At 40.4% G+C, this 12,492-nt stretch overlaps 1 protein-coding gene across 1 annotated transcript; it reads left to right on the forward strand.

The window, feature by feature from the left end:
* LOC8083458 lies at positions 6,346-7,631 on the forward strand. The gene has a single exon (XM_002437245.2). It carries the CDS (start codon positions 6,508-6,510, stop codon positions 7,432-7,434), a length of 927 nt encoding a protein of 308 aa, XP_002437290.1. The 5' UTR covers positions 6,346-6,507; the 3' UTR covers positions 7,435-7,631.

Below are 12,492 nucleotides of genomic sequence, written 5' to 3' on the forward strand. Positions count from 1 at the left end.
TGTGCTCTTTTTTTTCTTAGACCAGGAGAGACCAATGCTTGTGGAGTCGTGGAAGTAGAATTTTTTTTTGACAACATCGTGGAAGTAGAATGAGCGGATGATGCTAGGTTACGGGATGGGGGTGGATTCAGAGTAAAGCTGGACCGCACTGGGATCTGTTTTATGGGCTGCCAAAATTTTAACTACTACTATTTGTTAGTTAGACATAATCCTAAAATTTTTGGCATTTTGCATTCTATCATTCCAAAGTAGTTAATATTTTGCATTTTGTATTTTATGGAGAACTAAACATCCCCTAAGTTGTTATTTGCTTATGTTATAAAACATGTTGCCAGCGGTTGGGACCTTTCCCTCTCCGTCTCTCATGATCAACATAGTAGATGAAAGTAGAAGAATAAATAGACACAAGATAGAGAGACTATTCTTTATTCCTCTGAATATTGGTGATTACAACATAGATCTCCCACGTATATATAGTCCTGCCAAGGCCTAAGAGTTTTGGTAAGAGCCCACATACAAACGGACTAGGATTAGGATTCCTCCTTCTCCTTTCCTTCTAGGATCAAGTCCGTATGTTTTACAACACTCCCTTTTGGGCGATTACCACGATATGCACATGCCTCATTAAAAACTCCATCCGAAAACCCAATGGGAAAAAATGGTTTTTGGAGAAGAGTACATCACATTCGTTAATTGTATTGCACATGTTGTCTCGTTAAAAACCTTGTGTGAGAAACCTTCAAGTAAAAACTCACATAGGAAAAAAAGAGTACAACATTTATCCTTCGTGGTCATGTATTCTTCAGGATATTCTATTCTTCATGAATAGATATTTATCTTCATGATTTATGCGTAAACTTCAATGTTTTAGCAAATATGATCTACTTGATCTTTGTAATTCTAGTGTTTTACCTTTAAGGTAGATTTAATAAAAATATGCTCCCCCTCATAATACCAAATTTTCACCTTTATTGTTCAAATCACACTGTTCACAAATGTGTGCTTAATTAATGGTATGCAGTACCACAATACTATATCTTTCAAAAAGTTGGCTCATAATTCTTCTATGAATTATATGGGTATAAATAAGAGCAATATGCTTTATGTATAAATGACCACTAATTAGTTGTGCAAAACAAATAAAAATTATCTTCAAGATAATAAATCCTTTCAGAGGATTATGGGGTAAATAACTTACAATATTCAATATCTTCTAGATAGTGCATCAAACTTATATTTCTTGTTTAGTAGATTTTAAATTATATATTCTAAAAATCTTCGAGATTTTGATTATACCACTAAACAATAAATCCAGTCTTGCATTTGGTACTTAGGGGATAATTCAATTACCAAAATCACCATTATTTTTATACCTTCTATGGTACGAAAATCACAATATACACTTTCTGAGTGTTTCGATGATACCTTCATGGTATTTATAATTCCTCAATTTATTTTTTTCTTGGGTCTACATTCACTTCAGGGACTAATGGTGTTTTTCAAGAATCAACTGGAAAATCCTTCATGGATTAAATCCTTTAAGGATGTTCTCATTTCTATTGAATAATATTTCTCTTCTATGAGAAATATTCTCTACTACATGAGAGTTTATTATGTGATATACATAATGAGATAGTGTTATTCACTACAAAGTCATTCAATGACTATTCCTTCTAGGACATGCTCTTCTTGAGACTTCAATATTCATTCAGGAATATATTATTCCACCTTAGACTTTTTAATACTTAGTATGAGATTTAATTTCCATATGCTGCGATTTCTGTTCTTCAGAAACTATATGGATTTTCAGAATCCACTTTACTAATTGCATATTTCATATTTATTTATTTCATTTGCTAGAGATATTGCAGAACATTTAATTCTTCTTAGTAGGAGATTCAACCTCAATTGCTTTCTTCATTGACCCGATATCATCGCTTCAAGCGACTTTGCCATGGACTTTGTTTTCCGGATCCGGGTTCTCATAAGAGAAACATTTGCAATTATAGACGTAGCATTGTCGACAACTATTATTTTCTCCCAATACTCTCACAATTTGAGATTATCCTATCTCTTTGTCATTTTCTAAACAAGAGATAATTTATTGTTCTGCATACCCAACACTATGATGTGCGCGCTTATTGTGTTGGATTTCATCTTCATGATGATCCTCTTCATGAGGTGCCTAACCTTCTTCATGAGGTGTTCTCTTCATGAGAATGGAGGAGTTTATTCTTATTTCATTTAACAAGTATACACTAAACTAGAATCTAAAGGCGTCCCCGTAGATTTTAGCTTCATAGTATACACATTCAGTTTACTACTAGTAAACACAACTTCTGGTTTATAACTTCAAGTTACTCCTCTCATTTTTTTAAAAAATATCTGGCATATGCTCTGCTTCATACTTCACAAGAGCATTAGTCAAACTATTGTTTGATTTAGTGCGTGATACTATTCCTGCTTCAAGCTTCAAGGAATATTTTCTCTTAAGATCATTTTCCTTCCATGAAAATAATATTTGGCATTCGACATAGTAAAACATGTTGCCAGTGGTTGGGACCTTTCCCTCTCCGTCTCTCATGATCAACATAGTAGATGAAAGTAGAAGAACAAATAGACACAAGATAGGGAGACTATTCTTTATTCCTCTGAATATTGGTGATTACAACATAGATCTTCCACGTATATATAGTCCTGCCAAGGCCTAAGAGTTTTGGTAAGAGCTCACATACAAACGGACTAGGATTAGGATTCCTCCTTCTCCTTTCCTTGTAGGATCAAGTCCGTATATTTTACAACAGCTTACACCATATTTAATACTCTTGTTCCCCTTTTCGTTTCATTTGAGAATTTACTTCGTCGATGTGATGTAAGAAAAAGAATGAGTGTTTCATGATTTTTCTCTCCCTCGTCTCTCTTTGCTTCGTATTATAAAAAATCCTACATGGCACCATACGAGAGGGAGTATAAGATCGCTGACATGTAACAATGCACTTGGCTTAAGCAATCACTACTAGTGCCAGCGAGTGTTGAACGTCTTTGCTGAATGCAACACTCAGCAAAAAAAAACACTCGGCAAAGGGGTCTTTGTCGAGTGCCCAGTGCTCGGCAAAGACAGGCACTCGGCAAAGGTTTTGTACTGAGTGTCGGACACTCGTCAAAACCTGACACTCGGCATATGTGGTCGTAGGTGACAGCCGTCTATCTTTGCTTGGTGTCCACGGTCCGGCACTCGGCAATGAAATTTTTTATTTTTTTAATATATTCTTTGCCGAGTGTCCCGCCTCCAGAACTCGGCAAAGAATTTTTTTATTTTTTTAATAATTTTTTTGCTGAGTGTCCTGGCTCCGGAACTCAGCAAAGAAATTTTTATTTTTTATATGTTCTTTGCCGAGTGCTCTGGCTCCAGCACTCGACAAAGAAATTTTATATTTTTTTTCATATATTTTTTGCCGAGTGCTCATGCTCTTACACTCGGCAAAGAAACTTTTTATTTTTTCCCAGGCTCTTACACTCGGCAAAGAAATTTTTTATTTTTTTATATATTCTTTGCCGAGTGCTCTAGCTCCAACACTCGGCAAAGAAATTTTTTATTTTTTTAATATATTCGTTGTCGAGTGCCCTGGCTCCGTCACTCAGCAAAGTTTTTAGTTTTTTACTTTTTTATCCAAATTTTTTATAACCTTACCACAGTACCTGTAACCAAATTTGGTATATATTTTTTACTTTTTGGTGTATTTTTGTGTTAATTTCATTTCATTAAATTATTTCAAAAAATGCAAATTTGAAATGCACCTGTATCGAATAATGAATCTAGAGATTTTAAAAGATTATATTAAAGTTATTGAGCGTCGTGTGAGGCTGTATCCAGAAATTGGATGGAAATTTCTAACATCTTGTTCATGAAACATGAGGGAAAATTTGTAGACAAAATGTTTTTAAATTCTATAAAATTCAAATTAATTACAAAAATGACAAAACTTTAGAAAACATCGTTATATTGTATGTGTAGGCTATAATAAAAAATTGAGAAGGTTTGGTACATGTTGTCATGTACGACGGTTAGAAACCGCAACATCATACACACATCTTAAAAAAATTATTTTCTTTGCAAATGCCCTGCTGGAGGCACTCGTCAAAGATTTTTCAAAAAAAAAATATTTTCTTTGCTAAGTGCCCCGCTGGTAGGCACTAGGCAAAGCCACCGTTAACAGCGGAACTGCCGTGAAATGCCTTTTTTTTTGTCGAGTACCGCGGCGGCACTCAGCAGAGTCTTTATCGAGTGCCCAACAAAATGCACTACTGACTAGTCATCCAATGCGCGGCACACATACAAGCTAGAAGAGATAAAGATGAAAGGACGCACCACCCATCAGAGCTGGCAGTACAACAAGCTCGCACCCTCGGTTCTCTATATGATCAGGTGGTGGAAATCGCAACAATTCAAAACACTGCATCATCCGCTGTGCTAGTGGTGATTAGAAGTTTCACCGCTGATTTGTTCGGATAGTGAACTCCACAAGCTATGATCTGGCCGTAAATATATATATATATCACTGTCGATTGTCGGTTTAATTCGATGGTGGTAAATGGCTGGAAAAAGAATATTTCCCTCCTCTTCTTCTTCACTCAACTTCTTCAATCATGGCTACTCCCACCATTTTTTGCAACCGTTTCCTGGTGAAGGCTCCCAATTTTCAAAGGATGTTGTAAGGTTGGTGAGTAACAACCCTTTTCATCGCTAGATTAGTTCCCGTGGTTAAATTGTCACCGAGATCAACCTACTTTCTTTTAGAGTGCTTCTTGATTTTGGAGGCGGCTTTTGATACTGTGACTGTTGGCATTAACATCATTACAAATATCATTCCACCAGAAAAGAGAAAATCTAGTAAACCCACTAGTAGGAAGCCTAATAACTCTATGTTCTTTAGGTACTAGATGAGAATTAAATATTCGCTAGTAGCTAGCTCCCAATCTAAATATGTCTTCGGATCACCAAGCTCCCAATCTAAATATGCCCTAGGACCAACAAAGCCAACAAAGGTAAGCATTTTAAACTTAGTTTTGGCAAAAAGATGACTATTACCTTGGTCATTACCTCCCATACCGCAACGGTTTTGATGTAGTCCCCCATGTAACCGTGCATCACGCTCAACACATCGCACCTCAGTGTCTACCTCGGTGTTGCTAGCATCCTCATCTTTCAGGTCATCAACATCTTCAATGTCACCACGATGCAGGTCGTCATTGTTCAACATCTTCAATCCTCTTGGCCAAAGCGTTGGTACTTTACATGATCTAATTAAGCTTCTCATCAATGAAGGTGCTCTCATCTCGTATAAGCTTCTGGAGCCAGTTCTTGGACACACAATCATTGAAATTTGTGGGAGGGGTCTCGTCTCTGGTTTGCCTGACATTGTTAGTAGAAAGAAGACAACACAAAAAGTTCTATCCCTAACTATTATACGCAAGAGGACAAGGAAATAAGGCACTCAACTCTCAAGGGTCTTACTATGATCTTACCGATGTTCTTACCAATACAACAGAGATGCAATCGGTGGTTGGTTGTGATACCGTTGTAGCTTCTGTGTAACAGTTGCAAAGGTGAACCTATAGTAGCAATGGATTAGCAATAACCGTAACATATTAGCAAAGCTGAATAAATTTCAAAAGTACTAGTCATATATAGCTGTTGGTCTTAGGGACGCAGAACAATAAGCTAAAACAAAAGACCAAGAAAGATTCGGAGATATTGCCAAGAGAGTGCTTGTTCTATCCCTTTCTTTGTTTTTTTCCTGATTTTCCTTCTTTTGTATATGTTTTCTTTTCCTTTTTTTCTTCATTTTTTCTAGGGTGCAATATAAACACTCACGACGAATGATCAGAAACAAATGACAGAAAAAGAAAACAAGGAAAAAATCAAGAGAAAAAACAAGAAAAACTGGAAACTTGTTGGATTTCAACTTCTGGGATGGATCTGATGAGGTCCAAAACAATTGGTTGTCAGGGTCCAAGATGACAACAGGACAAATCCGTGTGTTGGTTTCTTCACATCAGCCTCGAAATTATCTTGCCATCGACTACTAGATTGTCTGATTCCGACTTTAATAGAAGTTATCAAAAATTATGATCTTGTTATATTTTAAAAAGTTTGGCTAACACGACAGCTAGCGTCATTTGTTTTGTTTGTTTTTTATGCAGGGAGTATGTCTATAGTCGTTGGCGGGCAAGCAAGATCCTCCATGCGTCAAATCCACTCATCACCTATCAGAGTTCAGAGTTGCCTGCTCCGACGACCTGTGCTTTCCAAGTCGTCGTCGGAGAGACCGATGACCGATGACGCTATATGACAGCGACATCCGGCCGGCCATTGAAAACGAAAACAACACGTCTACACCCACCGCAACCCCACTTGTATAATCCATCTTCCAGTTGTCTAAATCCTAACTACGCCATGGCCACCAAAGCAAGCTCCTCACTGTCGCCTCGCCATGCATCAGGCTCATGGAGGAATCCCTGCTCCTCCCGACGCAAGACGTCGGTCTCTTTGCCAAGACCTTCCTGCTCATCTTCGCCCACACCTTCATCTTCATCGCCGTCGCCGTCCACTTTGCCCACCCACTCGCCACCAGCATCCTCGCCGACATCAAAGCTCACAGGATCGTCGTCACCACTGACACCGCGAGCTCCAACTCCAACCACTCCAAGGCGCTCTCCTTACTAGCCATCTACCTCTCCTACCTCGCGAGTAAACTCGCCACCCAGCTTGTCACCTCTCTGGCCACCGCCACGACCTACTCCGGCGAGCGCCTCACGCGCAAGGCGATCAACAAGGAGAGGATCGGAGGACTTCTTGGGACGGCCGTCCTCGCCGGCGTGCTGGAGCTGTTACTCACGGCTCTACTCGTCGTTCTCCTCGTATCCACATGGACCTGGACCTACGCTGACTCAGGCATGAAGAAGTCTCTGTGTGGCTACTTGATGTTCTCAGTGGCTCTTCTACTCTACATCTACCTCGCCACGGCGATCACGGTGAGCGTCGGCGTGTCGGCGGTGGACAGAGGCTGCCACAGCGTCTGGGCGCTCCGTCGGGCGTGGCGGCTCATGGCAGCAAGGAGGAAGGAGGCTGCCGTGCTTGTGTTCGTCGTCAACCTCCTGCCCGCGTTCATCTACCCAGCCCCCGTGTACGCGTTTTCGTCCGTGTACCGGGCGGATGAGTATTCCCTCTTCTACGGGCAGGACCTGGCGGGCAGGTTTTCTCTCCACCGCTCAGCGACATGGAGCCTGGGCGTGTGGTTGATGGGTGTAGTTTCTGGATCTGGTCTTCCGTCAATTGGTGCGCAGTTGTTCTCCATGGTGGCAGCCACGGTGTTCTGCTGCCTCTCCACGGAAACCAACGATGGAACGCGCTCGCCTGGGCCTGTAGTTTGAGTAGTATGGACTATGGAGGAGGTGAAAAGTTTTTGTGTTCGGCCATTGTAGCATTTTTTTTGTATTTGATAATTATTGTCCAACCATAGACTAACTAGGCTTAAAATTAAGATTTGTCTCGAAAATTATAGGCAAAATGTGCAATTAGTTTTTTTATCTATATTTAATGCTTCATGTATGCGTCCAAAGATTCAATATGATAGAGAATTTTGAAAATTTTTGAGAACTAAACAAGATATAGATCACACTGAGGCCATGTTCGTTTAGGTCAGATCAGGCCAGGAACAGAGTGGAACAGTTTCTAGCTAGCACAAATAAATTTATGAACTAAATCTGCAGGGACTAGTTCCCGTTAAAACGAACGGGGTCTGACAAAATTTGCCTACTTTTTTGTCATGTCGTGGCCAAGACTTTCTCGTTGTTCTATATATGACGAGAGAGAGAAAGGGTGAGCGTTTTACAATGTTTCTCACCCCCAACCATAAACGTAAGGGACTGTTTATTTCTCACACCCCAACGACAACTGTGTCAAGGGAAATAGATCGGATATGTGAATAGGTATTGCTAATCTTATATTTGCTTTTATAGTTTGCTTTGGATGGAGATTATTTTTAACCGTCACCGGGAAGGGAAAATCCACACATAAATAGTATTGATATGTCATTAACAGCCTTGTTTTTAAGGAACGAGGCAAAACTCTTTATCTGGTTAATTTTGAAAAATTGGACTAAAATATATAACAACCCCAGTACAAGGGCGAGATTGTGACAAATCTACGAAAATAAAAACAAAAGCCCCAGCACAAGAGAAAAACATGGTAGAACCATGAGTACAACCGCAAGATAAGCAGACTATAGAGTATAGACACAAGGCACAAGAGCATCGTTCCCTAAGAAGGTGTATGACGCCATTGCGTCAGCCAAAACTAAGCTTAGCATGGCTTTTGCCCAAGCGTGTTTATGCCAAGGAGTGACTGCACCGATCGGGCCTTCCATGGAGAGAAGACCATAGAGACGATGCAAGAATAGGTTCCTCAACAACGCCTCCAATAAGGAAATGTCACCCAATGGCATCCCTCGTGGCTAACCCAAGACTTGTCAATAGTATAAGAAAACAACCAAGAGGGGCTACAATAGGGAGCAGCCATGTGATTGACAGCAAGCTAGCAATACAATTGAAGCAAAGCCCCATGAGCTTTAGCGGAATAGGGCGCCCTAGTGAAAGGATGTATACAATGCCTAGAGGGGGTGAATAGGCATATCTAAAAATTTCTACACAAAATTCAAAGTCACTTGTCAGCAACTGTCGGAAGTCCCGATAGTTTAGGTTAGAACTTCTGATGTGTCAGAAGTTCTGACGCAAACTGTCAGCAGTTCCGACACCTACAGAAAATGAACTACAAGTGCTTAAATGAACTTTGTGAGGTCAACAACCTACAACACCACTTCCTAGTGGTTAGATGAGGATGTTGAGCAACTTCCTTGACACCGAGAGCCCTCCAAATGGTAGATCGATACCAAACCCTAAGAGTGAAGATGGGAGAGAGAGAGACACACACACAAACAAATTCAAGTAATAACAAGCAAATCACAATAACAACAAGCACGCGGGACATAAGGATTTATACCGAGATTCGGCAAGCCCACAAAGGAGTTCCTACGTCCTTGTTATTGAGGTGACCACTAAAGTCAGAGTCTTTTTCACCTTCTTTCTTCTCTCAGGCAACCATAAAGGTCACTTGAGATTTCCACTATGAACAAGTGGGTAGTACAAACTTTACAAGGCTCTTACACAAGATGGAAGCTCTTGGATGATGCCTAGCCGGCTAGGATTCCAAGAATCCAAGAGTAACAGATGCAAAACCCATCGACTTGACAAAGAAATCAAGTGCTCAAGCTTTCCAAAGTGTTGCTCTCACTTAATCCACTCTCCAATCACTCTAATCCTTAGGGGAATCGAAGTTGGGAACAAAGGGGAGAGGAGAGGGGAGCCTTGAATGTTTGGGAGCTATTTTGGCCGAAGGTAGGTCACAATGAATGAATGGGTAACGGTTAGAAAGGGGGAGAGAGTTATTATACTTAGGGGAAGGTTGACTGCTCAGATCTACGTTAGAAGTCCCGATGTAGATCTTGAGACTTCCGACGTACAATAGAAACACTGTTCAAGTGTAAGTCAGAGTCTACGCGAAAATCCAATGTTGGAAGTTCTGACATACATCGGGACTTCCGACGCGTCAGCACTGCTGATAGGCGTCGGGACTGCTGGCACAAGCGCGAGGGCTGAGCTAGCCAAAGAGCTTGGTGTTGGGACCCAGCGTCGGGAGTTCTGACTTACATCAAAACTTTCGACGACCACTGTTCCCGCGCAACACATTGGGAGTTCCGACTCACATCAGGACTTCTGACACCAAAAGTCATGGAAAATTATTCTATATGCCCGTGAAGTGCTAGAGTGTCTCTAATTTAATTTAGTTAAAATGCTTGAGCACTCTATCTTCCCCAAACCAACAACTTTTGTATCCCTCTTAATAGTACGACATACCTAAACCCAAAGACAAAAAGAATAAACTTTGAAGCTCCGCTTTGAGTCCAACACCTTTTTCAACTTCATAAATTAAGGGATACCATTTCATCTTTTATCAATTCTTTGAATCTTTCACGAGACTAATAGCTGTAGCAATTCTTATTAAAAACATATTAGTCCCTAATTTAGGTGTCATCAATACACTAAAACCCACATAGGGGGCAAATGCACTTTCACCTAGGTGAGAAACCCGGCCACCAGATAGGGACCTGTCAATGCTAGTGACTAAGAAGTGGCTATGCCTAGTGTTGGGAGGACTTGAGTATTGCCATGATAAAATGTGTTGCCAACCATTGGCATCATGTGATGTGACATGATGATTGCTAGCAAGATGGGCCTTAGGCATTGGTGCACTAAGAAGTGTCCACCTAGATTGTGGACAAGACGCGACCTATCATCCCCATGGGCCATGGCACTAGATGAGCCCATGATGAGCTAGAGGTGGGGGCGTGGGCAAACTGGGGTGCAATGATGTCGACGCTCGCTTGTTCCAGCATCAACTACTCAAGATGGTGGAGGCCTGACGACGATGGATTGCATGCACTGCAACATAGTAAATGCTCGAACCTCGAGAGTGCTAAGCGGCGGGGGCGATGATGGAGGAGAGACAATGGACTTGGAGGCCTCGGGATGAAATCATGGAATAGGGATGAGGCCTTGTTTTGGAGATCATTGAAGGAGGAGGACCAAACCAAGCGACGTTGTTTGAAGCTCCTCACCCCTAGAATCAGCAAAGAAAAAGGGGTGCACCAAAGGGTAGTGGGAGGGGGCTTACCTAGGAGGAGGAGAGGGGTTGAGGTGGTCACCAGAGTGGGGGAGTCCGCCAGTGAGGGCATGTGGAGGAGACAATGAGGTTTGCCCCTATAGGGGAGGTTGGACTAGGCACTGATGCAGCCCATCTCCTCTCGCCTATAGTTTTAGTAATGAGTATTGGAACTATGGGTCCTCATGTATATTTAGTTCCTCTTAGTATGTGTTTGGTTTGGAGACATAATGAGATAGAATGAATCTATTCTTGATTCTTAGTATGGGGTGTCCCAGCTCTTGTCAGGTTATAAGGGATGGGACTATCCCATTTTTTTGTTTGGAGGAATTAGACCGCATGAGATAGATAGTGCGAACACATGATTGATATGTGCCCATATGTGTGAATTTGCGATTAGTGAATGTCAGGAGTTGATCGGCTTTGGTTGAGTTTGGAGATTAACCATGGCATCAGTGTGTGCAACATATCTCTTGGCTATCATTACTACATTCAGACTATCACCAAAGCCACTATCAATGTCAGTTGGTGATGAAAGTATCACTGTTGGGTGATAGAAGTATCACCACCGGTTCGTAAGAACGTTGGGGTTTGATAAATATCACCGTTGCTTCTCCTTACCAACCGACGGGGATAGTCCATCATCATAGCTGGTTTGCACCACTAATCCTCGGTTATGATGTGCTCCTCTTCACTGTCAGCTCACCGTAAACTAGTGATTAAGACGTTTTTCACCGCTAGCTTGTTGTATGATACGACGGCCATAACCATGTTGCAGCATAATGAAATTCATAACTTTCAAATAAAGTAGAATGGAAACAAACTTTACATAAAAGTTACAAATCTCGACAAGATCTACAACTTTGTAGTTAATGAATTTTCATCTGAAATCATTTAAAATCTAGAATTCTGTTTGAAGCACTCAAATTTGGTAGTTGAAAACTTTTGATTAGAAATCATTTATGGTCTCAAATTTGTATCTAAAGTTTTAAAATTTTGAAAATCAAAGTTTTCAAACGATCTTGGATAGAAAATTAAAATGACCAAAACAAAAATTTATAGATCTTGATGAGAACTATAACTTTATAGTTGATGATTTTTTTTCATTTAGAATCATTTGTGGTCCCAAAACTATGGTTGAAGTTTAGACGATTTGAAATTCAAATTTGTCAAATAACCTCGATGGTTAAATGACTAAAATCAAAGTTCTAGATCTTAATTAGAACAATAAATTGGTAGTTTATGATTTTTTTTCATCTGAAGCCATTTAGGGTCCTAAATATTCTTTCTAAAATCATGAAAAGTGAATACTAGGGCAATGGCACCCAAGGAGGCTGGGTTTGCCTAGGAAAGGAGTCCTCTCCAATGTGATTTGGAGTTCCGCATGTATGTTCTTCGATCCACTTGTTCCTTGGGTTATGACGTGCCTTAAAACTTTTCTAAGGCCTTGTTTAGATCACCTCAAAAACAAAAAAAAAATTCAAGATTCCTCGTCAAATGGAATCTTATGACATATGCATGGAGCATTAAATATAAATGAAAACAAAAACTAATTGCACATGTAAATCGCGAGACGAATTTTTTAAGCCTAATTACTCTATGATTAGACAATGTTTGTCAAATAAAAACGAAAGTGCTACAGTGTTAAAATTCAAAAAAAAAATGGATCTAAACAAGGCCTCATTAAGTCAACAATTGGCTCGAGTGATCTT

The sequence above is a fragment of the Sorghum bicolor genome, chromosome 10, assembly GCF_000003195.3.
Source record: "Sorghum bicolor cultivar BTx623 chromosome 10, Sorghum_bicolor_NCBIv3, whole genome shotgun sequence".
Lineage (NCBI taxonomy): Eukaryota > Viridiplantae > Streptophyta > Magnoliopsida > Poales > Poaceae > Sorghum > Sorghum bicolor.

Bases quoted from the DNA above. Each gene is read 5' to 3' on its own strand.
- LOC8083458 (XM_002437245.2), top strand. From the start codon at position 6,508: ATGGAGGAATCCCTGCTCCTCCCGACGCAAGACGTCGGTCTCTTTGCC.